The 26,425-nt window shown below is 48.7% G+C and overlaps 1 protein-coding gene across 4 annotated transcripts in view; it reads right to left on the bottom strand.

Moving 5' to 3' along the window:
- Positions 1–2,891: 2,891 nt before the first annotated feature.
- GRHL1 (grainyhead like transcription factor 1) overlaps positions 2,892–26,425 on the bottom strand; it is a 57,850-nt gene continuing 34,316 nt past the window's right edge. For 2 of the 4 annotated variants that reach the window (XM_078444992.2, XM_078444990.2), the window contains exons 9-16: positions 25,207–25,365; positions 16,383–16,470; positions 13,543–13,682; positions 12,433–12,470; positions 10,074–10,165; positions 9,652–9,737; positions 6,168–6,232; positions 2,892–5,032 (exon numbers count right to left, since the gene is read on the bottom strand). In XM_078444992.2, the coding sequence (XP_078301118.1) occupies positions 4,918–5,032; positions 6,168–6,232; positions 9,652–9,737; positions 10,074–10,165; positions 12,433–12,470; positions 13,543–13,682; positions 16,383–16,470; positions 25,207–25,365 (783 nt within the window). In that variant the 3' untranslated portion in view covers positions 2,892–4,917. The other 2 variants (XM_078444991.2, XM_078444993.2) reach the window with 2 other exon arrangements.

The following is a 26,425-nucleotide window of genomic DNA, read 5'->3' as shown; positions in this document are numbered from 1 at the left end:
AAAAAGAACAAGAAAGAGAGAAAGAGAAGGAAAAGAAAAAAAGGAAGGTCCTCAATGGAAATAGGAAGTAAAAAACAATTATCTTGCACTGTTTTAGTTTGTATCACTTAAGATTTTCCTGAAAATTAAGCAAATTGTGTTTTTCAGTAGGGCAAAGAAACCAGGTCACGCGAGAAATGGAGAGCTAACCATGATGTGACTGGGTGTCCTCAGAAGGTCCCTGCACTCAGGCTGGTGTGCGCTCATGTGTGAGGCGGTGTCCCTGGGCTGTGGGCTTAATTTTCTGTAAAGAATGACAGGGAAATCATGCACTGAAGGGAGTAGAGGTCAGAAGACAAACTCCACTCCGATCACTGAAATGACCCTCCTTCGAGCACACGAAGGGCACTTACACCTGAGCTCGGGTGCGCGCCTGGGAATGGGAACGCTGGAGGGGAAGCAAGCCCCATCTTCGCTCCCAATCACCGAAAGAAAACCCGCCCACCAGATTCCCTCCCCTTCCTCAGAATTCTAGAACTTGGAAAAGAGAGCGGTAGAGCTCCTCTTTCGCAGCAACATACAAGAGAACATTCCAGAAAGAACAAGTGATCTTCCAGGGGCTGACACTGGACTGCTCAAGTCTGTGAACATCTATTGGTCATCATTATCAACTAGCCCCTCAATGGGAATCAGATGGCATGCTCAAAACATCAGAATTCAAGGAGGGAGTATTTGAGTGGTTTTTTTTTTTTTTTTTTTTAATGTTTATTTATTTTGAGAGAGAGAGTGTCAGGTCATCGGTGAGCTGGGAAAGGGAGTTTGCGGGGGGAAAGGGCTCGTGACAGTGGAGGGAAATGGTGGACGTCTATCTCGTTAGTGTCGCCTCCTGAACCTTGCAGCTGGGAGGGGGGCTCTATGCTCCTTTCATTAGCTCCGGTGGGGATTCAAGGACCTCGTCAAGGGTCTGGTACAGCCAGATGAAGCGTACGGCAGGGACGGATGGTGGGGTGCACTGAAGGGCACAAGACGCGAGAAAGCGGGACAACGGACGGAGTATTTCAAGGACGTACGTACACAGTTCGCCAGCACAGAGGGCCGCCGAACACGAAGTTATGTTCGACTTCCAACTCCAACGCAAGAAGCACCAATCCAGGCGGGAAGATGTCGGCAAAGACTCTCAGACTCGGTGGGTAGGAATGCAAATCGGTTTCACTGAGGAGGGCAACGTGGCAGTGCCCACAACGTATTTACGGACCGTGTCTGGTGACCCAGCACTCGTGTGCCAGGGGCGCAAGGGCAGACGTGTCGGCCTGTCTCCTGTGACGGCGGAACCTGGCCTGGGCGCCCTCCAGTGGGCTCGGATCAGGTGACGATCCCGGCGTCAGACAGGGCCGTGCAGTCAGGAACCAGAGCACATCCAAAGGATGGCGATAAATGAAAACGTTTGCAGAGAAACAAAAAAAAGGGGCGCCTGGGTGGCTCAGTCGGTTGAGAGTCTGACTTCAGCTCGGGTCATGATCTCACGGTTCATGAGTTCAAGCCCCGCGTCAGGCTCTGTGCTGATGGCTCAGAGCCTGGAGCCTGCCCACTCATATTCTGTCTGTCTCTCTCTCTCTCTCAAAAATAAACAAACATTAAAAAAAAAGTTTAAAAAAAATAAATAAAATCAAAAAAAGAAAGAAAGAAAAGGAAGGAAAAACTAGTCCACTATTTGTAAAACCGTCTCAGGAGTAGCCTCCGTTGCCTGAGGGAGTCGTGTGTGGCCATGGAGAGACCACCCACGCTTATCTCTGGGGAGCGAGATAAGGAGAGGTAGGAAATCTCTGAGAGAAATCTTCTCATGGAGCTCAACATTCACTCTAATGGCTTATGTTTTTCTTTTTCTTTTTTTAATGTTTATTTTTGAGACAGAGACAGAGCATGAACGGGGGAGGGTCAGAGAGAGGGAGACACAGAATCTGAAACAGGCTCCAGGCTCTGAGCCATCATCACAGAGCCCGACGCGGGGCTCGAACTCACTGACTGTGAGATCATGACCCGAGCCGAAGTCGGATGCTTCACCAACTGAGCCACCCAGGCGCCCCTATGTTTTTCTTTTTCTTAGCCTGTGTTGCATTCACAGTAAGAGGACTGAGACAGAATTTGGCTGAAAGATTTGAGGGGCTAAACCTCTTTGGCTAAAGAAGTTCAGGGCCAAGTGCGTGTGAGACCGAAGAGACGTGAATGGAGAGGAACCACCCGTGTGCCTGCTGTTACCCTACACCTGCTGGGCCAGCCCTCGGGCGTGGGTTTAAGGTCTGACTACATCGCGTGCTGACTGGGTGGCCTGCATTTGCCACACATCGGTGACCAACATTTGCAGGCGAGAGGCCAGTATGGCCGACACTGGATGACACTGCTCACCGCTTCCTCCAGAGTGGCCGGAGGGACGGAAACCGGGTGCAGAGTGCTCTCTGCAGGGTCCTACCGAGACGCAGTCCCACATCTGCCTTCTCCTGGGACTTCCTCCCTGCCGAGTCTCGTCCGCCTCACGGAACCCCCTCCTGGGCGCTCTCTCGGGGACTTCTGCTTCGCTGACGGCCGCCTCGTTAAACAGACCATGCCGACTCCGTGGCCTGCTGCTCCGGGTCCAGCCCGGGCTGCCTTGTGAGCTTCTGACTTGTCAACAGCCTCTCTGCTGACTGACAAAGGGAGAAAGGGACGCAGCTGCGTGTGGGAAGGTCAGGGAGCAGAAGGGAGCCCGGGGAGCTCCCTGGAGCCTTGGTAAACGTGGGAGTCCGGCTCTGGGGCCGCTGAGTGACAGGAGCGGAGTCTGCCCCTAGGTTCTCGACTTGCGGCCCAAGGACTAACGTGAACGACGAACGGATATCACGGAGATCCAGCAGGCAGTTCGCGTCATTGATCCGATCGTGTATTCGTTAGAAATTTATTTTAGTGTCCATCACACTCAGGCCCTGGATTCCCCGAATAAACTCCTGACAGCTGTCTGATTCAGAAAGTCTGACGAACTGAAACATTATTGGCAGACCTTTTTAAACCAAACATGCTCTGTTAAGCTTTTAAAAAACTAAGAACGCTTACGATTTTAGGTCTCGAAGCGTCCTACCTTCAGCTTTGGTAACAGTGGCAATCATTCGGGGCTCCCTTATTTCACAGTCACTTGGGTCATTTCAGACACCTGCACGGAAACATTAAGCCGGAGGGGAAAGAGGACTCTCCGTTTGAGAAACGAGGGGAGAATGCTAGGGAGGTTCTTCTCAGCTCCACGACGAGGTTACGATCTCACGCCGCGCGTGAGCGAGTCACGGAAGGGTAAAGTGGAATGGAGTTAACAGGAAGTGACGTCTTACGAAATAGATATACAAAATTTAATCCCTTTGGTTTAAAATGCATCTTCGGTGATACAGTGAAAAACAACAAACAAGACAAAAACTAATTTCATAACACAAAATATAAAATAGCCATGACCCGTGTCCCATGGTACCTTATCTTAGAAAACCAGCAATTTAATTTAGTTCACATACTTCATTAGGACAGTTTAACGTAAAAATGCAACTACAAGTCCTACTTACACAGATGACCTACTCTAGCTCCCTGAACCTACATACCCGTGATTGTACTTGTTATAAAGTTACACTCTTTAGTACATTTATATATTTCAACACGTGTACAAATTGTTCCCCTGCCAGAGTAATACAGTCTCATGCACTCATGAGCGCGTTCCAGAATGGTCTGCAGCACACAAGGTGCTCGAAGCCTGAAGGCTCTGGAACACGATGAACTAGGAATCACTTCGCGTGACAGGAGGATGAGGAAGGACTCCATTCGGGGGTCGTCTCACCGAGGCCGCGATAATTGCAGCAGGTGTTAGAATTACTGCGTGTTCACTCTCGTGGGGACACACGATTGAGAACGGCATACGCAGCAGACGGGAAATGCGCCGGCGTTCTTCCTTTACTTCGTTCGCTAGGGCAGCAATCCGAATAACCAACCGCATTCTCAAGAGCAAACAGACTCTCTGCCGTTTGGGCAGGTTTGGCCGTGCTCTGGGAGGACCGCTGTTGGCGAGGACGCAGACGAGGCGTTTTGGTGGGTTCCACCAAGCACAGGACTCGGTCTGCTTGGTATGCGTTACCGAAAATAACTTAACCTTTCGTTTAGGGAAAGTCTGCAAGGTAGACCTTGTTGCATCTCTTTGCTGTATGTACAGACGCCGTGTTTATATATTATCTATTTGTATAAGACACGTATATACACATTTACAGACACAGGCCTTCAAAAACGTATTGCACTTATATACAATGCAGCGTTAGCTTAACTGATTCACACTGTCACCCATTTAGGTTCTTCATGAGAAAGGCAGGTGATATTTTCAAGAAAGTGGCACGGGGAGATTTCAGGAACATGCCCTACTTGAGTAAACATTTTCTGGAGGCGGAGAGGCTGAGGGAGAAAGGGCGCACCCCCCCCCCTCTTGGGGCGCCGCTCCCCCTACCCTGAGGCAGTCGGTCACGCTGAGCTCGGGCAAGGGCACAGCACCCTGAAAGCCAAGCCCGCTGCCTTTTCTGACTTGCACTGGTGAGCAGGCCCACTAACATTGAAGAGACAAACAGTCCAGTATTTTTATATAAATAACGTAGCAGATATTCTAAAGGTTCCCAGAGAGTCTATTAGATCTTGGAATAAAGGTTTCACTTTTAATCCTAAGTATTTATATCAGAAGATTCAAACATGATGGCATATGGATTCCTCGGCTGCCTGAAAAACGCCAGGGCGGCGTGTGGAACGCTATCTACCAGCCAAATGCAACGCCGTCTCCAACTCGAAAGGAGTCCCTTCCGCCGGCATCCGCCCACGCCTGCGATGCACCTGCTTCCGGTGGGTAAGACCTACGTGAGACCTTCATGAACTCGCTGGGGGGGGGGGGGCGGTGTGCCCTTAGATCTCAGTGAGGGTGAGTTTGTACGACCCCCCCACTTCCTCAATCTGCAGCTGGAAGGTGTCTTCATTGGAGTAATGCTTCACGATGTTGTCGTCCATGTTCACCAGAATCCTGGAAGACGAGCGAGACCCTTGTGCTCATCCCTGCCCGACGGCGAGCCAGACCCGGTTTCCCAGTCAGCGCCGCCGCTTACTGGCTGCAGCACGGGAGGTGCGTCATTTACAAAACCTCCCCGAGCCTCGATCCCCTCATCCGTGGAACGGGGGTAACCACGGTGCCTACCTTGAGGGGCTCAAGTAAAGCGCTTCTAACAGTGCGGGGCCTGGGGGAAAACAAACCGCGCCAGCCTCTTCCCTGTTACCACTTCGGCACGTGGTCACGACTCGATACGCAGGAGCCCTCACGACACACGAACTACGTCTGCGGGAGCAGCACCGCGCCGGGCCGGCTTCCCAAGGCGCATCGGTAAAATTAACCTACGGGATCTGAAGCCACGGCTCCCCGACAAGTCATCTTCCCTGGCAACGTATCCTCAAAGTTTAACCGAACTGCTAGTAAGTCCAACGCTCCCTGGTAGGCCCATCGAGAAAGTTCCAATTAGGACCTGCCTTAGAATTAAGCCACACTCGGCTCACCCATGTCAAACAGCACAGCCGCTCAAGTGAAACGGGACTAAAAATGTTCATTTCTGGATGAGGCAGCAACGTCCCGTGATTGAAAACACGATCCAGGACAGGAGAATACAGAAGGAGCAGAGACTGAGCCGGAACCAGGCCCTTGGCACTGACCTCTGCCCGACTGTGGCCGCGGCTCAGGCTCTCTGCACCTCAGCTGCCTTGCGTGTGAACTCCTGACTTACTGAACATCACACCAGCTCACAGGGCAGTGTGGGAACTTAGCGTGCGAAGTGCCCGATCGGGTGCCTGCCTCACGATGAGGGCTCAGTAAACGGGGTAGCGACCGTGGTTACCCTGCCTAAATCTCGTACTGGGCTCTGGGATCTGGAGCCATTTCACTGCTGCCAAGCAAGGCAAGAGCACATAAAAATTTTGCTTGGAAAAAAAGATCCACAAAGTTGTCTCAGAAAGGTAGATCAATTTCGTGTGGATAACTTAAGAAAAAATACATCCTCGCATTCACGTCTGTACAACTCCTTCTAGACTGGGCACAAACGCACGTGAATAGCGTCCATGTGACGTGAGACTGATGTTATTTACGGGGAGGAGAAATGCCAGTTAATGCTTACCCTTTTTTACATTTCTTGAATATTTTCCCAATCTTGTCATGGGGCACATCATACTTGTCTGAGATCTAAAAGAACCAAGAAAAGTAATTACAAAATGCTAATCTCATGGCTTTAAAACACAAACTATAAATACTGTGCCCAGTCACTCAGCTTTCTGTCTTTCAAAAATGCACGTGCAAAGACATACACGAAACCACGCATATCCCCGGGGGGTGGGGGCGGGGGCGTTACCTGCCTTTGGAGGGGCTGCAATCAGGTGCCTGTCACTTCCCCCCAGTTTGCTGAAGTCCCTAAGTGTCCTGTATGGTCATCCTTTTAGAAAACGAACACTTTATAGAGAGCTTTAGGTTTATACACAATTGAGCAGAAAGCACACAGCTGCACACCCACCGGACCCTGGGTGCCACCATCTCACGTCCCTGCGGGGCTTTCGCCGTCCGTGAGGAGCCAACATGGCTCCAGCATCATAACTAGCATCCACAGTTCCCATTAGGTTCACACTCTCCGGCTTTTGAGAAGCGTGTAAGGGCACGAAGCCACACCGTCACGAGTATTCTGATCAAGTGTAGAAATCAACACAAGTGACTGTCCTCATCAGCAGAGACCCTCCCTTCGAGTACCACGGGACGCGGTGACGACGGACGAGCGTCCGGCACAAAGCAGGAGTTCGCTTCCAGAAGGAAACAAACATTTCAATGTCCCACAGCCCACAGGAAACGTCCAAGTCCCTGATCACAAGCCAGGAAGGGCGCCTCGGCCAGATCTACCCGAGGCCTCTCTAGGGAGAACACAGACTTTCACGAAACCATCAGGGCTCCGGCCCCTGTGGCTGCAGCCGCTGGGGTGGGGCCCTCCGCCCCTCCCGGGCCCCAGCTCCCCCACCCCCCTTGCTACCGTCGGCGAGGGTCCACACGGAGCAGGGAAATCAGTACAGGGCCAAGTCTGCAGGCTTCCTACGAGCGCCCAGAGGCTATCTTGAGAGAGAGAGGATGAGTTAATCCGAGGATGAGCGGACTCCGTCTGGGCCAAATGCTTTATTCAGAATTGTGCAGACCACCCCTAACCTGGGGCCACAGCTGACCTTCCATACGAAGAGCAGAACTCAAGGCGGCACGGAGAAAGGCCAGAAGGCCAGCCTTCGGACCGCTTTCGGGCTCACAAAACAGCCCTTTCAGCCCACATCCAAGCTCTCGTACGAACAGATCCACTTCCTCTTGTTTTAAAAAAATGATCAATGTTTATCTTTCAATTTTTTTAATGATTTTTTTTAAAGTTTATTTATTTCGAGAGAGCGAGAGAGCGAATGCACGAGCAAGGGAGGGGCGGAGAGAGAGGGAGGGAAAGAGGGAGAGAGAGAATCCCAAGCAGGCTCCGCGCTGCGAGCGCAGAGCCTCATGCAGGCCTCGAACTCGCAAGCCGTGAGATGGCGACCTGAGCCGAAGCTGGACGCTTAACCGACTGAGCCGCCCAGGCGCCCCAAACAAATCCACCTCTTTTCTGTATCACTGGCTAGTAATTCCTCGGGTGTTTATGGAACGTCCATTAGGAAACCCCAGCCCCAAGAGGCACGTGACACTGACAAATTCTCTACGGGCTACAAGCAAGTTGTATCTGCACAGTAAAGTCTCGACCATTCTCATTTCTTCTCTCTCCATAATTAAGAGTTTGCGTGGTCCTAAATGAGGAAGACAAGGTAAGAAAGGGTAACCGAGGAGAAATCGCAGGAAGCTGAAGAACAACACAAAGCAGAGGCTAACGGTGGCACTGGCTGTGGTGGGGGAAGGAAATATGCTGGGAGATGCCCCTGAGCTCAGGGTCCCCGAGAGACCGTGGTTCCCCCAGCCTTCGTCCCTGTACCCCGCCACTTTCTTTTTCTTCACTGCATTTATCAGTGCCTGGAAAATTACTTACTAGTTTCTTTGCCCATTTAAAAAAATTTCCTTTTTCTTATTTTTAGAGAGAGAGAGAGGGCACACGTGAGCCAGGGAGAGGGGCGGAGGGAGGGAGAGAGAATCTTCAGCAGGCTCCACACTAAGGGCTCAATCCCATGATCCTGGGGTGACGACCCGGGCCGAAATCAAGAGTCAGACGCTCAACCTGCCGAGCCCCCCGGGCGCTCCTTCTCTGCCTATTTTATTGTCCCCACCTTCCTAACTAGCACCCAAACTCCATTTGGCAATGTGTCACTTACTCTTGTAACTCGAGAAGCCGGGACGCTATCCGGCATAAGGCAGATGCTTAACAAATATTGTTAACTGAATTGAATGCACCGCAGCTGCCCGGAGAACCAGAGGAAACAGGTTTCTAGCCCAGTTACGCACATGCTCTGAGCTCAAAGATGCCTATGACCTACAGGGGGCCGGTAGATATCAGGATACAGTGTAGATTCCTTGAATTTTGTCTTGGCGCAAAGCCAAAATGGGCTCCTCCTCACGCCATCTCTTGCTGAAGTCCCAGAAGGCCCGGCTGGGGTAACTTTATTCACTGCTGAGGTCTTGTGAGAAAGACTTATGGTTATCACGGGCTACACGTCTACATTTTCAAAAATAGGCTTTGGGTAAGGACTTGACGTGAGCTCCGTCGTTCCCCAGGATCGGGCGTCTCAAAGGTCGACCAAGGAGCCACTGTTTTTACGTATGACATTTTCAAAGATCTCTATTTGATTAAAAATAATTTTTGTGCGTGTCTAAATGGTTTGTTAAATGGCAATCTGCTTTTAACCAAGTATGTAACAAACTACGACACGGATCAGGGTGCCCGGGTGGCTCGGTCGGTTAAGAGTCCGTCTTCGGCTCAGGTCACGATCTCACAGTCAGTGTGAGTCCCCCATCGGGCTCCATGCGGACGGTGTGTTGGCTGCTTCGAATTCTCTCTCTTCCCCGCCCTCTCTCTACTCCTTCCCCCACTTGCACTCTCTCAAAATAATTAAACCTAAAAAAAGAGTAGAATGTTTAAAAAAACAAACGAACAAGCAAAAACCACTGCACCGACCATCGCAAAAGCACTCAATTCAGGGGGCGCCTGGGTGGCTCAGTCGGTTGAGCATCCGACTTCAGCTCAGGTCACGACCTCACGGTGCGTGAGTTCGAGCCCTTGCATCAGGCTTGCTGCTGACAGTGCAAGAGCCTGCTTGGGGTCCTCTGTCCCCCTCTCTCTCTGCCCCGCCCCCAAATATATAAAACATTAAAAAAAAAAACCCCAAAAACAAAAGCGCTCAATTCAGTTCAGTAGACATCAGTCAGAGGTTACCGTCTGCCAACTAGTGTGCTGGGTGAGACCCTGTGAGACCCGGCGGGGATGGCCCGGCAGATGACTCAGGGCCACGTGTGGCTGGATGAAACGTGGGCCGTGCCACACAGCACAGGCTGCAGAGATTTCAGTATAACAGAGAATCTGGAAGGTCTGATAAAGTTTGTTTCAGAGAAAACTTCTACTTAAGAGGGTTTTACTTTCGAAAGAGGGTTTCCAAGTTTCCACTACTTACGGCCTCCATCAAGCCTTTCAAAGACGGAGTCTTAAGCATCAGGGCATCGAAGACTTCCTCTGACTCCTTCCGCACATACAGCAGCACTAATTCCCAGCCAGGAGTACAGCAGCGGGGAGAGAGAAGGGACGCGGTTATTCATATGAGCCAAATAAGAGACTCTGGAGAGCGGTTGAAATCAAAAGAGGCATCTGCATCAGGAACGGTAAACATGAACCCAAATCGACTCCATCTTGAGGAACATGGCTCTCAGCTTCTTGCAACTCTGCTGGAAGCCCAAGCTTCAAGCCAAGAGCTGGCCTGAGGGAAGAATGCTCGAGAAAGTCAAGCCAGACAGGGTTGGTTTGGGCAATTCATGCTCTTGACAGAGTCAGAATTCACTTCTACCTGAAAGCTCCCACCAGAAATGTGAACCAACGCACCTCTCTTTGGTTCTTCCACCCGAGTCAGCTTAGCGGGAGTTGGAATGGCAAAGTCATCCTCTGATCCGTACGGACCCCTTTTCAAGTTAGACCTGCGGGCAGTCCAAACGAGGCGATCAGTGACGCCGACTGAAAACATCGCTTGCGGGAACAAAAGAGAGATTTAGGGTACGTCACCGAAGTTTAGATTTAACACGACCTTGGTTCTTTGCCTGGTCCAGCTTCCTCAGTCTGTGGATGAAAACCTGAGGCCCAAGGGAAGACAGTGACCGAACCAGCTCACACAACTCAATGGCAGAGCTGGGACTACACTCAGGTCACCTGCCAGATACCCTCCACTGCTCTCACACTAGATCAAGCTGCCTTCTTAGGAACGCAGGGCTTCTTCTCAGGAAACATTTTATGGAGGAGGTAGGACCTGAGATACGTACGTCAAGGTGCTAACAGAGGAGAGAACACGTCAACCGAGGGGGGAAGGGTAGCCACAGAGCCGGGCTGGCTAAGATACGATGCCCTGCAGGAAGACAAATCCAGAAGGCTGGACTCTACTTTGGAATGCCCTGATCATCTGGCTATAGGAATTTCCGACTTAATGCTGCAGGCATTTAGGGAATCTTTCAAAGGTTCGTGAGACCAGAATGCTGTACTCAAAGCGTGTGTGTGGTAGAGACTGGAGGGGACTCCGGGACCCGCAGCAGAACCCGGGAGGGGACCCTGGAGACCATCACAGCATAAAATCCCAAAGGGTCAGAATACAGTAGTGTCTGTGCAAAGAAAGAGGGGAAGGAGACACCGCTGAGGACTGAGTGGTTCCGAGGCTCAGTCACAGGGTGCAAGTCCTACGCCGTGAGGGAGGTCAGTGGGGGCGAGCGGGGAAACAGTCCCGTAACTGGAAGTGAAGAAAGGGAGTGCTTGGTTTTGAGCAGAACGACTCTTCAAGCACAGGGATTGGGCCTTAAAATACTCAGCGTGTCCGTCTCAGTTGCCGGCACATCCAGACCTCCCCTGGAGCACACGAGGAGTTAGAGGCAGTGGAGGACTGGCCTTCAGACAAAAAGGCTCCATAGGCAACGTGGGTCTGAAGGGGGAGCCCGGAAGAGGGGACCGGCCCCTCAACATGGTAGAGCGCTGAGGAGGGGGTCTGGGGGCGCGGGCAGTCAGGACCCGAGCGGACCAAGGAGGGCGCCCGTGTGCTGGGGGAGGGGGGTGACGGCAACGGCGCGAGAGTCAGGAGCACACCCAGGGCCGGGCTCCCTCTGGAGAAGGAGCAGGTTCTCAAGCTGGGAAGGGAAAACACAAGCCCCTGGAAGACATCGTGCCTGAAGGCGCGAGGAAGGCGCTCCAGGAGCTGGGGGCAGGGTCACGTCAGGGGACCCAGGGGCCGCTTGAAGGGGTCCGCCGGCCTACCGCGACAATGCGAGCAAGTAAATGACGTGCGACTTGTTGAATAAAGTGGGAAACCAGGAGCCCGTACCGATATAAAGAAAAGAATGAGTAAATTCAAAGTCTGATGAGGAATGAGATCTTTAACAGCCACAAAGCACCTCCCCACAAACCACTGATTACAAAATAGCTTCGCGGGGGAGAAGCCTGGCAGACGCGGCCCTGATCCAGTGATCCGAGTGAACAGCACGAGCAGGGGGTAACACGGAAACTATGCCACCTGACAGGACGCACAGAGGATGCACCATTATGTCTGCGAAATTCCTGCCGAGGTGCAGAGTCCTCTGAATCTAATCATGAGAAAACAACGAACAAACCCAAACTGAAGGACATTCTAAGCAACGGGTTTCTAATCTTCAGAAGTAGTGGGTCAGGAAAGTCAAGGAGAGACTGGACTGTCTGAGGCTGAAGGAGACAACTGAATACACGGGGTCGGAATCGGATCCTTTTTTGCTATAAAGGACATTATTGGAACAACCGGCAAAACTCGAATGGGGAACGAGGACTGGCTGGGACTAATGTCTTGTTAATATCCCGACTCTGTTATGTGGGAGACTGTCCTCGTTTGCAAGAAATACACGCGTGTTTAGGAATGGTGGGTCACCGAGTTTGCAAAGGTCTCAGGAAAACATTAGTTCTTTGTATTATACTTGCAATTTTTCTGTAAGTTTGAGATTGTTTACAGATAAAAAGAACCTGTTAAATAAAACAGGGCACCTGGCTGGCTCAGTGGGTTAAGCATCCAACTTTGGCTCAGGTCATGATCTCGAGGTTTGTGAGTTCGAGCCCCGCAGCGCAGAGCCCGCTTTGGATCCCCGTCCCCCCCCTTCTTTGTCCCTCCCCTGCTCATGCTCTCTCTCCCTCTCTCAAAAATAAACAAACATTTAAACAAAATAAAACAAAACAGAAGCCTTACCCTTCACCCTCCAGTTCTTCTGAGGCCAGAGGAAGGACCTAAAACCAGAAAAATAGACAGCTTTTCAAGTATATGCTCAAACTATTTCAGACCATTAAGTGACTTATTCCTAAAATGAAAATAATTTTGAATTTGACCAACCTCGTCCACCATCCTTTAGCCTTATTTTTCAATTACCAGACTCTTACAGGTATCTTGAACTCCTCTAAGCCAGCAGCTGGGAAACTGTGGCCCACGAGCCGAGTCTGGCCCAATGCCTGTTTATATAAATAAAGTACGTAGCGGCAAACAGCCACACTCAGTCACTGGCATGCTGTTTATGGCTGTTTTGGCACTACAATGGCAGAGCTGAACAGTCACGTCAGACACTGTGCAACCCCAAAAGCCTGCAATATTTACTATTGGAGCCTTTACAGAGAAAGTTGGCTGACCCCCTGCTCACCAGAAGCTTCTCATTAGAAACTGGATACACCGGCAATGCCCCCCACCCCCACCCCAGAACTCTAACTAAAGTCACGAGCCCAGAGAAATCTGGGCACCAAGTGCACGGCAGGGTCTCTTCTGCATACTTTTTTGAGCTCTGCACAGAAAGCAGGCTCCACTCTATGCAAGCTGTTATCTCTACGAGGCTTCTGCTCAAAGCAGGGTGTGGCTAGTTTCACGTCAGTTGCCAAGATCCTGCGACCCATGTGCCGACTGCGATTCAGTAACCAAAACCACGAAAAGAGCCTTTGGGCGTTCTTTGTGCCCTCAGGGCCTCTACCCTAGGGACTCCTCTGGCTTTTCCCTCCTGCCCAGAACCACACGAGTTAAATCCACAAGATCACAGACTCAGACTTCAAATTATGTTACTATTCCAGCATCTTTAAATGAACAAAGATACAAATACGCAGGTTCAGAGTGAAGCTGCCACTGACGGGCTTGGTCCCGCATTTCTGTCAACAGTGCTTACACACACTTCCCAACTGAATGTTCCAGACAGCTGACCCGTAACACTGGTCAAACCTCGCTAAATTTTGGCCTCTGTTTACAACGAACGCCAAAGCCCTTCTCTGTGTCGAGTCTTAGTTCCTTACCACCGCCCCGGGATCCGGGATCCTGGTTACTTACGTGAGTTCCCCGCTGAAGGTTGGCAAAGTGCACATCGGGAATGAAAAGGACAGGCTGAGTGTCCAGATCAACAAAGGGTTTGAAAACCGTGATATCCATTCGTTTGTGAGAGGGAAGCAGTGGCACTTTGACGTCGGAAACTGAAAAAGAAAAAAAAAACCAAAACGCGGACACCCTGGTCAACAGCTTATATACACAGACTAGATACAGGCCACAGAGCACTTTGCTCAGATTTAAGAAACTTAAACTGCAGCACTATATAAGGTACAGGTCACGTTGCCTAAACAAAGAAGAAAAGCACGGTTTATGTGAAGAAATGTGTTGCTTGTATTCATACTACAATCAATTGAACGTCTTACCAAAATCAGAGAAAAGGCTATTTTTAAATATAGACAGACACAGAAAGAAAATTTGAAGCAGCATGTTTAATTTCTGTCTGAAAGGCTAAAGCTTAAAACTGCATACACATAACTCAGAAGTAATTTCACCTTAGCTATCCTGATCAAACAGCTGACGTTCTAACAGCAATGCACTCTGGTCTTTCAGAGCCCACCGCACCTTTAGACCTCCAACTTGACCTCAGAACTTAACCTTAGAGAAGCTCAAAATAAGTATGACTGTCTAGGTTTTTTATTTATTCAATTGTAGACTCCGTTTTCCCCTGTCATCTGCTCTGCAGTGCTCGGTGATGAGCCCTCCTGGGCGTCTGTACGTGGATGCCGGTCGGGGGGCCTGACCAATGTGCTACGGGGCAAAGGTCTGCTGAGCCAGACAGACTGTTCAGAGACCAGGTGCTAGAGGCCCACATACTGCCGATGGGACACTACTGCCACAGAGCAGCATTTTCTTCCCCTTGTAGTTGAGAGATACAGGATTTTGTGAATATGAACACTGGTTACATGGGAGGAAGGAAGGAAGGAAGGAAGGAAGGAAGGAAGGAAGGAAGGGAGGAAGGGAGGGAGGGAGGGAGGAGGAAGGGAAGGAGGAAGGAAGGAAGGAAGGAAGGAAGGGAGGAAGGAAGGAAGGAAAGAAGGAAGGAAGGGAGGGAGGAAGGAAGAAAGGAAGGGAGAGAGGGAGGGAGGGAGGAAGAAGGGAAGGAGGGAGGGAGGGAGGAAGAAAGGGAGGAAGAAAGGGATGGAGGGAGGGAGAAAGGGAGGGAGGGAGGGAGGGAGGAGGAAGGGAAGGAGGAAGGAAGGAAGGAAGGAAGGAAGGAAGGAAGGGAAGGAGGAAGGAAGGGAGGGAAAAGGGAGGGAGGAAGGAAGGGAGGAAGGGAGGGAGGAAGGAAGGGAGGGAGGGAGGAAGGAAGGAAGGGAGGGAGGGAGGAAGGAAGGAAGGAAGGAAAGAAGGAAGGAAGGGAGGGAGGGAGGAAGGAAGGGAGGGAGGGAGGAGGAAGGGAAGGAGGAAGGAAGGAAGGGAAGGAAGGAAGGGAAAGAAGGAGGGAAGGAAGGAAGGAAGGAAGGAAGGGAGGAAGGAAGGGAGGAAGGAAGGAAGGAAAGAAGGAAGGAAGGAAGGGAGGGAGGGAGGAAGAAAGGGAGGGAGAGAGGGAGGGAGGGAGGAGGAAGGGAAGGAGGAAGGAAGGGAGGGAGGGAGGAAGAAAGGGAGGGAGAAAGGGAGGGAGAAAGGGAGGGAGGGAGGGAGAAAGGGAGGGAGGGAGGGAGGAGGAAGGCAAGGAGGAAGGAAGGAAGGGAAGAAGGGAGGAAGGGAGGGAAAAGGAAGGGAGGGAGGAAGGGAAGGAGGAGGAAGGGAAGGAGGAAGGAAGGAAGGGAAGGAAGAAAGGGAAGGAAGGAAGGAAGGAAGGAAGGGAGGGAGGAAGGAAAGAAGGAAGGAAGGAAGGGAGGAAGGAAGAAAGGGAGGAAGGAAGGAAGGAAAGAAGGAAGGAAGGGAGGGAGGAAGGAAGAAAGGGAGGGAGAGAGGGAGGGAGGAGGGAGGGAGGAGGAAGGGAAGGAGGAAGGAAGGGAGGGAGGGAGGAAGGAAGGAAGGAAGGAAGGAAAGAAGGAAGAAGGGAGGGAGAAAGGGAGGGAGGGAGAGAGGGAGGGAGGGAGGAGGAAGGGAAGGAGGAAGGAAGGAAGGAAGGAAGGGAGGGAGGGAGGAAGGAAGGAAGAAAGGGAGAGAGAAAGGGAGGGAGTGAGGGAGAAAGGGAGGGAGGGAGGAGGAAGGGAAGGAGGAAGGAAGAAAGGGAGGGAGAAAGGGAGGGAGGGAGAGAGGGAGGAAGGGAGGGAGGAGGAAGGGAAGGAGGAAGGAAGGAAGGGAAGGAGGAAGGAAGGGAGGGAAAAGGAAGGGAGGGAAGAAGGAAGGGAGGGAGGAAGGAAGGGAGGAAGGAAGGGAGGAAGGGAGGAAGAAAGAAAGAAAGAAAGAAAGAAAGAAAGAAAGAAAGACAGACTGAAAGCAAGCAAGCCTTTCCAGTGAAATGTCCAAACAGGAGCGCTACAGATTCTAAAATGTTAGAATACTGTATATAGGAAAACGACACTCATTCAGGAGTAAGACGTCCTGAATTCTCAAGGGCATTAGCATTATTCTTCAAAATCTAGACAAGTCCCAATTTTATCATCAGCTATTCAGATAGAATATGTGTTATTTTTCAGGACTGGAATCAGCAACCCGAACTAAAACTAACAGCCAAAATAGTCTGAACTCTGGAAAAACTCAAGAATCCTTTCCCATAGTTCCGCGAGAAAATCCCTTAGTTCGGCCATTCGGCTGGTTTTGTAACTGGTAAAGGAAGCAATGCTACCACTTCCCAGTACTAAGCATCCACGATTATATGTTCTGCTTGAAAACACAGTGGCCATTCTGAATGCAAAAGGTCTGAAACACTTGGCGGAAACATTTCTACTTACAGGCATTCAACTGGGAGCTGGGGTCAGTACACTTGCCTTTTCTTTTGCTTTGCTTTCGTTCTTCATCCCTGATTTTCCTTTCAGCTCCCTACAGGTCAAGAGAAGACAAGGCACGATTCTTTATCTGATCCTCTTTAAAATATTGAACCCTAGGGGCGCCTGGGTGGCGCAGTCGGTTGAGCGTCCGACTTCAGCCAGGTCACGATCTCGCAGTCCGTGAGTTCGAGCCCCGCGTCGGGCTCTGGGCTGATGGCTCGGAGCCTGGAGCCTGTTTCCGATTCTGTGTCTCCCTCTCTCACTGCCCCTCCCCCGTTCATGCTCTGTCTCTCTCTGTCCCAAAAATAAATAAAAAACGTTGAAAAAAAAATTAAAAAAAAAAAAAAAATTGAACCCTAATCTGACTAATGGGGAAAAAAAATCTCTGGAGATGAACGCTATTATTTATTATATTCATGGAGCTTATAGCGGTTTCCTCTAAAAAGCCTGTTCTTAAAACCATGCGTAACTATGTGAAACCATGGGGAAACAACATTTACTTAAAAAACCAATAAACAAAGCAAAATCCCCTCCACAATGCATGTGGTCAGGTTAAATGAAAAGCTGAGAAAATCTGCTAATGTACCACATTGCCTTCAAGAACATCAGAGACCGTTCCCATTGTCTGGCAGACAAGCTGACCCCTGCTTCGAGTGTATGTCCCTACGTGGGCAATGACATCACTGAAAGCTGGGATCCTGTCCAAGGACCTGGCATCAACCGAATGACAGATCTGACCGCTGTAACTCACAAGCGCAAGGATTTAACTAGAAATCTGCATCATCACTTAAAAGAGAAAAAGTGGACTCCTCGTCCGATAGAGGGAGCATATGTACACGCCGTGTATCAATTATACGAACGGCGGTGCCATGCAGTTGAACCCGCAAAAATAAAAAACCGTGTTACTAACAAACATGACCTGAAATTAAGCAAGTCCGTATAGTAAAAAACACAACTACTAATTAATCATTTGACTTCATCTGGTAGCATTTATTTCTGGGTGGCATAGGTTTCTTTACAAAGTCACCCAGTTAAATATGAACAAGTAGCTTATTTTTCTGAAAATAAATTCCCTGACGGCAAAGAGAGGCAATAAAAATCATCCCACGGATCTTGGCACCATTATATAATAAAACCGAGTTTAAAAAACCAAACACAAACCCCCTCCTGACTCTTCTAGAAGGTGCTAATATACTAACATATTGGTAAACACACAACCTACTTTTAGAAACATTGTCATGTGATGCTGATCCAGCACCACCTTCTCGACATGGACACACAGGTAAGTAAGTCTGCTCTCCCCCCACCGTTGTACAGAGTTGGTCTGTGTCTCTCTCGGTCCCTTCCAACAGTTTAACAATAGCTCCATTCTGATGATAAATTACACTTCCCAAATGGTGGTTTTAAAACAATAGGACGTCTCCTCCCATAGTTATCAGATACCTCCATGAAGAATACGGGACTTCTGGGGCGCCTGGGTGGCTCAGTCGGTTGAGTGTCCGACTTCAGCTCGGGTCATGATCTCACAGTCTGTGGGTTCGAGCCCCGCGTCAGGCTCTGTGCTGACAGCTCAGAGCCTGGAGCCTGTTTCGGATTCTGTGTCTCCCTCTCTCTCTCTCTCCCCTGCTCGTGCTCTGTCTCTATCTCTCAAAAATAAACAAACGTAAAGAAAAAACTAAAAAAAAAAAAATACGGGACTTCCCCTTCCACTCAAGGTGGGTGCCTCACAGATCATTTACCCTCTACCCTGAACAGAAAAAAGATGGCTGCACACAGCAAGGATTTTTAAGGCCTGGGCTACCAGGCAACAAAGAGCAGGGCTCCCTGAAACGGGAAACCAGCAAGACGAGCCCTCCAGGTGCGGACTGCCTCCACAACTCCCGGGCTGCAGCACAGGGAGGGGAGTCCACAGGTGGGCCCTGTCTAGGTTCCCTGGGTCGAGATAGAGTTGAAAATCCAGACAGATCAAGGAAGCAGGACAAAGTAGCAAAGGGAAAGAGTTACCCCAGGAAGGACTCCAGAGATCTGTGGAGGGTCCCCTCAAGTAGTCAGCAGAGTACTGAGATAAATGGGTGTAATTATGAAAGTTACCCAAGGGTGGGGGGAAAGCCCTCAGTAAAGACGAGAAAACAGTGCCCGAAACTCACTGAAAATAGTGCCTGTTCCCGCCAGTCAGACTGGAGAAACTTAAAATTCACAGGGCAGTGGGTAGAACAGTCAGGAAATAATTAGCTGACAGTGAGCACTGTTCCTGACCCACCTATCAAATCTAACGGTGAGACCTGCAGGGGATCAAAATATTTCCAAGTAACTTTACCTGCTCTCAGGACAAAGCTTGAGAAGATTCAGAGGATTACAAAACCATGCAGCACCTGACAAGATAAAGCTCACAATGTCTGGTGTCCAGTGAGATGGCCAGGCACGTAAGGAAGCAGGGAAACGTGACCGTCTGAGGAGGACAGCAAACCACTGAAAGCACCCAAAATGGACACAGAATTCGGGCAAGGACATTAACATGGTTACTATAACTGCATTCCGTATGTCCAAAAAGTCAGTGAAAAAACAACATATTGAGATATGAAAGATGTAAAACAGATCCAAACTGATCTTCCAGAGACGATAACTACAACGTCTTGAGATGAAAAACACACTGGATGGGATTAGGAGCAGGTCAGACAAGGCAAAGGCAAAGAGTGATGAACTTTACTTAGGACATTAGCACGGAAACTATCCAAAACGAATCAGAGACAGAAAGTCATCCTAGAAAATGAAAAGAGCACGAGTGAGCTGTGGGACTTTAAGCAGCCGTACACATACATGTGCAACTGGCATTCTCAAAGAAGGACACAAGAACAAACATATCTGAAGAAACAATGGCTGGAAGTTTTTTCAAATAGGATGAAGACTATAAACACACAGATCCAAGAAGCTCAACAAACTCGAAGTACAAGAAATGTAAAGAAACACATCAAATTGTTCAAAACCAGTAAGAAGAGAAAAATCACAGAAAAATAGACACAATGAACAAAGATACCGATGAGAGCAGATTTCTCATTGGAAATGTAAGCCTGACAACAACAGAGTCATGTCTTTCAAGCACTGAAGGAAAAAGCAGGCAACCAGAATTTTATACCCAGCAAAAGGAGCTTTCAAGATCAGAGGTGAGGGGCGCCCGCATGGCTCAGTTGGTTAAGCACCTGACTTCAGTTCAGGTCACAGTCTCACAATTTGTGAGCTCAAGCCCCACTTCAGGCTTTGCGCGGACAGTGTGGAGCCTGCGTGGGATTCTCTCTCTCTGCCCCTCGCTCACTCATGCCCTCTGTCTCTCTCAAAAAATAAAAACCAGAGGTGAAACACTTTTCATATGTACGAAAGCTGGAAGGTTCATCACAGACTCTGCAAGAAATGTTAAAGGAAGTCCTATGGCATTACAGGAAGCCATTTAAGTTCACGCTGTTTCGCTCTCTCACACAACAACTGAAGAGACTGATCTTGGGCAATCACCTCAGGCCATGACCTAAAAAGTTGATGTATGACATCTGTTCCTGGTTACAGCTACAGTGAGTATCATTCTGATGAAGAAAACTATCTGTAGGAAATAAATGTCAATGATGTTTTTCTCTGTATGGATAAACTACGGATATATATATATATTATATATATATATATATATATAATATATATATATATATACACACAAGCTTGTAGAAAGAGAAGCTGTCAAATTTTCAAGGGTTAGAGATCCAATTCCTGTTCCTGTTTTGTCTGAAAAGCTGCTAAATCACTGCTGCTTCTGAAATAACAGAAAATCCCATTCATCAAACCAGTTGAGCAATTCATAATAAAGTACTATAAAAACCTTCTTCTTAGGAGAGAAAAACAACGCAAGTACCTCTGCAGGATACGAAAAGAGGTCTTATTTCCAGTTTCTTACTGCAGATGTAGACCAGATTCATAGAATGTGAGAGTTTTAAGAACCAGCAGAGAAAAATGAATTCACAGGCACCAAACAATAGGTGAGTAAAATCTTAGAAAGGCGGGAATCAGGGAGGCAGGCGGGATATTCCACGGAGAAGAGGCAGCACGAGACGATGCAGAACAGCAGAAGCGGGTGCCTGGGTGGCTCAGTCAGTTGAGGGTCTGACTCTAGCTCAGGTCATGATCTCACGGTTCATGAGTCTGAGCCCCACACTGGGCTCTCTGCTGTCAGCTCGGAGCCTGCTTTGGATCCTCTGTCCCCCCCCTCTCTGCCCCTCCCTGTTTGTGCTCTCTCGAAAATAAATAAAACATGCAAAAGAAAAAACAGCAGAAGCAATTACGACCATAAGGGGCAACAGCAGTTACAACAAGATACACAAGAATCAAGGTGTGAGGTCATAGAGGAGTTTCATGTGGTTGAAAGATTCAAGGACTTCAAAAATTAACACACAGCAATGCATATTTTCTTCCCATGCAGGATTTTATAGCAACCCTGAGCTCTGAGGTAGACTCTGGGGATGAAAACTGTGTGTAAATCACCTCCCACGTCCCTCAGATACCTTGCAATTAAATGACACTTCCTACCACTGCTATGTGCCATAAGGGAGGCAAAGGGGAAAGGAGACCAACAATTTTCATCCCCGTGGAGATCTCTGCTCCAGCAAAAGGGAAAAATTGGTCATTTTAGGGGCCTTACAAAGACAGCATATGCAGGAAGGCTGAAGGTATCCGGGCATTCAGACAGGCCACACAAAGCACTGCTAGGTACAGACGCGTAGTTTCTAACTACAGCTTTGTGTGATCTCCTTTTACCAAAATGGTACGGAGCTTACACACAAGTAATGGGAAAAAAAGAAAATAGTGACCGGCCTACACAGTGGCCATGCTATCCAAGACCTTGGATAATATGCTCCTACCCCACGTGATCTAAATGAACCGGTGAGTAGGCAAGCAGCAACTCCAGAAGATGAAATCATGTGTTGTCCCAAACCACGCTCAATGTTGCAACTCTGAAGAAAAGTTGTACATCGGCACACATGTACACAGCAAAAGAACCGGTTTCTAATCTTTGTACAACCACCGATTAACAAAATATCTTTGTAGGGGCACCTGAGCAGCTGAGTCATTTAAGCATCCAACTCTTGATTTCGGCTCAGGTCATGATCTCACAGTTTGTGAGATTGAGCCCCTTCACGCTTAGCTTAGAACCTGCTTAAGATTCTCTCTCTCCCTCTGCCCCTCTCCCCTGCTCATGCTCTCTCAAAAAAGAAAGAAAGAAAGAAAAAGAAAGAAAGAAAGAAAGAAAGAAAGGAAGGAAGAAAGAATAAAGAAAGAAAGGAAAACCTGCACATCAAAGGAAATAATCCACAAAACTAAAAATTTAGCAACCTATGGAATGGGAGAAGATATTTGCAAATGACACCTCTGATAAAGGGCTAGTATCCAAAATCTATAAAGAACTTCTCAAACTCAACATCCCCAAAATAAATCATCCACTTAAGAAACGGGCAGAAGACATGAAGATATTTTTCCAAAGAAGACATACAAATGGCTAACAGACACATGACAAAATGCTCGATATCACACATCATTAGAGATATACAAATCAAACCCACAATGAGGTACCACCTCACACCCATCAGAATGCCGAAAGTTAACAATTCAGGAAACAACAGAAGTTGGCAAGGATGCGGAGGAGGGGGAACCCTCTTACACTGTTGGTGGGAACGCAAACTGGTGCAGCCACTCTGGAAAACGGTGTGGAGGTCCCTCAGAAAGTTAAAGACAGAACTATCCTATGACCCAGCAATTGCACTAGTAGGTATTCACCCATAGGATACAGAAATACAGATTTAAAGGGGCACAGGCACCCCGATATTTATAACAGCATTATCAACAGCCAAACTATGGAATGAGTTCAAATGTCCATCGACTGATGAATGGAAAATGTAGCAGGTGCGCGCGCGCGCGCGCACACACACACACACACACACACACACACACACACACACTGGAATATTACTCAGCCATCAAAAAGAATGAAATCTGTTGGGGCGCCTGGGTGGCTCAGGCGGTTGAGTGTCTGACTTCGGCTCAGGTCATGATCTCACGGTCTGTGGGTTTGAGCCCCGCGTCGGGCTCAGTACTGACAGCTCAGAGCCTGGAGCCTGCTTCTGATCCTGTGTCTCCCTCTCTCTCTGCCCCTCCCCCGCTCTCACTTTGTCTCACTCTCTCAAAAATAAATAAATGTAAAAAAAATTTTTTTTTCAAAAAGAATGAAATCCTGCCATTTCCAACGACATGGATAGAACTAGAGGGTATTATGCTAAGCAAAGTAAATCGTGGAATTTAGGAAACAAAACAGATGAACATAGGGGAAGGGAAGGAAAAAGAAAAGAAAAGAAAAACAGAGAGGGACAAGGTGCCTTGGTGGCTCAGTTGGTTAAGCACCAGCCCTTGATTTCAGCTCAGGTCATGATCTCATGACTGGTGGGATAGAGCCCCACGTTGGGCTCTGCACTGACAGCATGGAGCCTGCTTTGGATGCTCTCTCTCCCTCTCTCTGCTCTTCCCCTGCTCACTTTCTCTCTCTCAAAATAAGTAAACCAAAAAGAAAGAGAGAGAGGCAAACCATAAGAGACTCTTAACCATAGAGAACAAACTGAGGGTTGCCGGAGAGAAGAGGGTTGGGGGATGAGCCAGATGGGTGATGGGCGTTAAGGAGGCCACTTGCTGTGATGAGCAGAATCACTAAATTCTACTCCTGAGACCAATACTACACTAGATGTTAACTAACTTGAGTTTCTTTTTTTTTTTTCAAGTAGACTTCACACCCAGCGCAGAGCCCAATGTGGGGCTTGAACTCATGACTGTGAGATCAAGACCTGAGGTGAGATCCAGTTGGACACTTAACCGACTGAGCCACCCAGGTGCCTCTGACTGGAATTTAAATAAAATCTTGGAAAGAAAAAACAAAACAAAAACAAAACAAAACAAAACAAAACAAACCCAAATTCGTTTAAGATCATGAATCGATACTGTTCCTTCTCTGAGAAACTGCTTGTATTTTTACCATCTGACATGGAAAATTCCAGTTCATTCTAACTCATGCTGACATGGTCTAATACAGATATTCTAAGGGTGATCCATGGACCAGGATAAGTCCACAAACTATATGGTCCCAGAATGATACATCAGAAAGAGAGTAAGCACTTGGGAAACAACTAGAATAATTTTAAGTCTGTTGAATAATAAAAAATTGGGGCTTATAGTTTGTAGGCTTTGGACACCTCTTTAGGTTTTCTTTTGCCTGATAAAAGGAATGCAGTATGAAGGAAAGAAATTTGCCTTGGGGTCAGAAATCCCAGCTCCACACTTGATGTGACTCGTCATTTGTAAAAGGGAGCATACACGGAAGGGCTGTGGTGGGCAGACTAACAGCTCCTCAAAGATGTAAACAGCCAAATCCTCAGAACCTATGAATATGTCAGCTTGCACAGCAAAGGAGACATTAGGTTGCTAATCGGCTGACGCTGAGAAAAGGGTGAGTGTCCGAGATCGTCTGTGTCAGCCCAGTATAATCACAGGGTCCTTAAAAACAGAAGAACCAGACAAGGAGATGTGACGACGGAAGCAGTGTCAGAGGGATGTGATGTGAGTCTCCCGGCTTTGAAGGGGGAAGGGACCACCAGCCAAGGAATGCAGGTGCCTCTAGAAGACAGAAAGGCAAGGAAACAGATTCTCCCGTAGAGACTCCAGAAAGAGATACAACCTTCTAACAGCTCGATTTGTGCCCGGCGAGATCTGCGTCCGACTTCTGACCTATAGAACCGTGAAATCACAAATGTGTGCTGGGGGCGCCTGGGTGGCTCAGCTGGTTAAGTGTCCGACTCTTGGCGCCCACAACCCTGGGATCATGCCCTGAGCCAAATCAAGAGTCGGACGCTCAACTGACCGAGCCACCCAGGGGCCCGCCTTCTAAGAATCTTAACAACAGAGAGGGTCGGTTGGTTGGTTTACAGGCTAAAAAGAGGGGATGGCAAAGGATGCGGCCCACGATTTTCTGAGAGGGAAAAGTCACAGCCGTCTTCAGTCTTAGTTCAATGGAGCGCTCACTTCTCTATGGCCAACACACAGGTCCCGAGCAGAGCGCGGTCTGCAATCTTCAACGCCCAGCGGGTCTCACCGCGGCTCCCGGGATCTCATCCAGCCCAGCCCACGGCTCCGCACCTGACAAAAGTGATCGTTGCCTCTCCAGAGAAAAGAAATGATGCCGAGATCGTTTGGGCCTATACTTTCTCTTTTTGCCTCCTTGCTGCCGTGCAGAAGAACCTGAATCTCACCTTCTCCTGCTTCAGCCCGCTGGCTGGCGACTTACCAAAGGGCCTGGAGCGGGGGTGAGCCAGTTAAAGGACAGCCCTTTCCGGTTATCCGCACGGAGTCCACAGACACCGAGTTCAAGAACTCCAGCGCGGCAGCCGCTGTCTACAAGTCCAGTAAGCTGGGCGCCGCCTACGACCGAGCTCATGGCTCCTACGCGCACCGCCTGACTCTACCGACACGCCCAACAAAACGTACTCACTGGACCTTCTAGTGTTTCAGTTAAAATGAGATTTTTTTCCCTCCCCGATATAATGTGTCTTTGCATGGCTATCACAATACTTTCTCATTTAAAATAGGCTACTTAGTATTGTCAGCAATACGTTTACATCAGCCTTAAATATTACGAGGACCTTGGTCATTTTCTGGGAGAAAGAGTCAAACTCACACGCTTCATTCTAAGGGTCCCTACCCAATCTGACAATCTTACCTTGTCACAGAAGACTTTTATCTGGCAGTACGCCCGGTGCACAGGCTTGTTGCTACGGTTGTTATAACTATAGGTGTCAATTTGAATGTTAAGAGGCAACCCCTTCACGCCTTTCTGAGAAGAGAAATCTGTGCTTAAGCAGTTCACAGAGATGAAAACCTGCAGAGGGAAAAAACGGCATTGTAAGTAATAGGCACCAACAGTCAACCTTAGCAGAGCTGGTAAGAATACTAACATCACTGAAATCACTTAAATATGTTCTAAATGAGAGCTCAGCTGCTCACTTAAAACTTTTTAAAATAAAGGGTCTATTTTAAAACTACTTTTGGTCAGAGGAATGGCAGACCTTAAGGGAAAAAAAGACAGCAGCTTTGAACCCCTGTCTATTTTCCCTTCCAGGATATTTGCTTAGCATCATACCGTGGAAGAGGCTGGATGTCTTTCTTGATGTCATTTTTAAATATGACCGATAGCCCACGTTCTCTAGGCAGCTGGTCTGGAGCTCGGTACCAACTGAGAATCTGCCCGTGTCGTGTCTACACCACCTCCGATGGCCTGTAGTTCCCTATACATGTCCTAATATTTGGGAATTTATGAGGTCAGTGAATCACACTATTAAAGCGGCACTGGAGGTTGTTGCTTAGGAGAGACTCAAGTGAATCTTGGTACACCGAAAGAACAGGCTCCATTTCCCTCTTTTGGTGTGTGATACGGGTTTTAACCTCTCATACGCGGTCACGATGCATTCGAGCTCCCTTTCAACCATTCAGTTTTAGAATCTGTATCTGGTGCGTGAGCACCACACAGTGGATACTACTGGAATTACAGTTTTAAAAATCGGCGCCTTTCAAAGACCCGAGACCCTTAGGCGGGACTCCTTCCAGTCCAGGGGCCAACAACTCCCCAGCCCTAACACCACAAACAGATCTAGCACAACAGCGCAGGGTGCCACTGGCTGAACCAAGACCCAGACAGGGAGAAGCTTAAGCCAGAAGAGTGGTGGTGGGGGGGCTCTGAGAATGCAGATAAAAGAGAAGGGGGTGGGAAGGGTAAGGAGAAAAAAGATTGTAACAGTAACGATGAAGATCTCACCGCTCTCTAGAAGGTTTGCAAATGCCGAAACAGGAGTTTTATTCTTGTTCTAGTCTATACATTATTTTCAAGAAGGAAAAGACCAAAACGCCCGAAAAAGACTGAGAACTTGTCCACATTAACAGAC

Source organism: Panthera onca, chromosome A3, assembly GCF_046562875.1.
Source record: "Panthera onca isolate mPanOnc1 chromosome A3, mPanOnc1 haplotype 2, whole genome shotgun sequence".
NCBI lineage: Eukaryota > Metazoa > Chordata > Mammalia > Carnivora > Felidae > Panthera > Panthera onca.
Note: the sequence above shows the minus strand (reverse complement) of the source record. Positions and strands in the feature narration are given on the sequence as shown.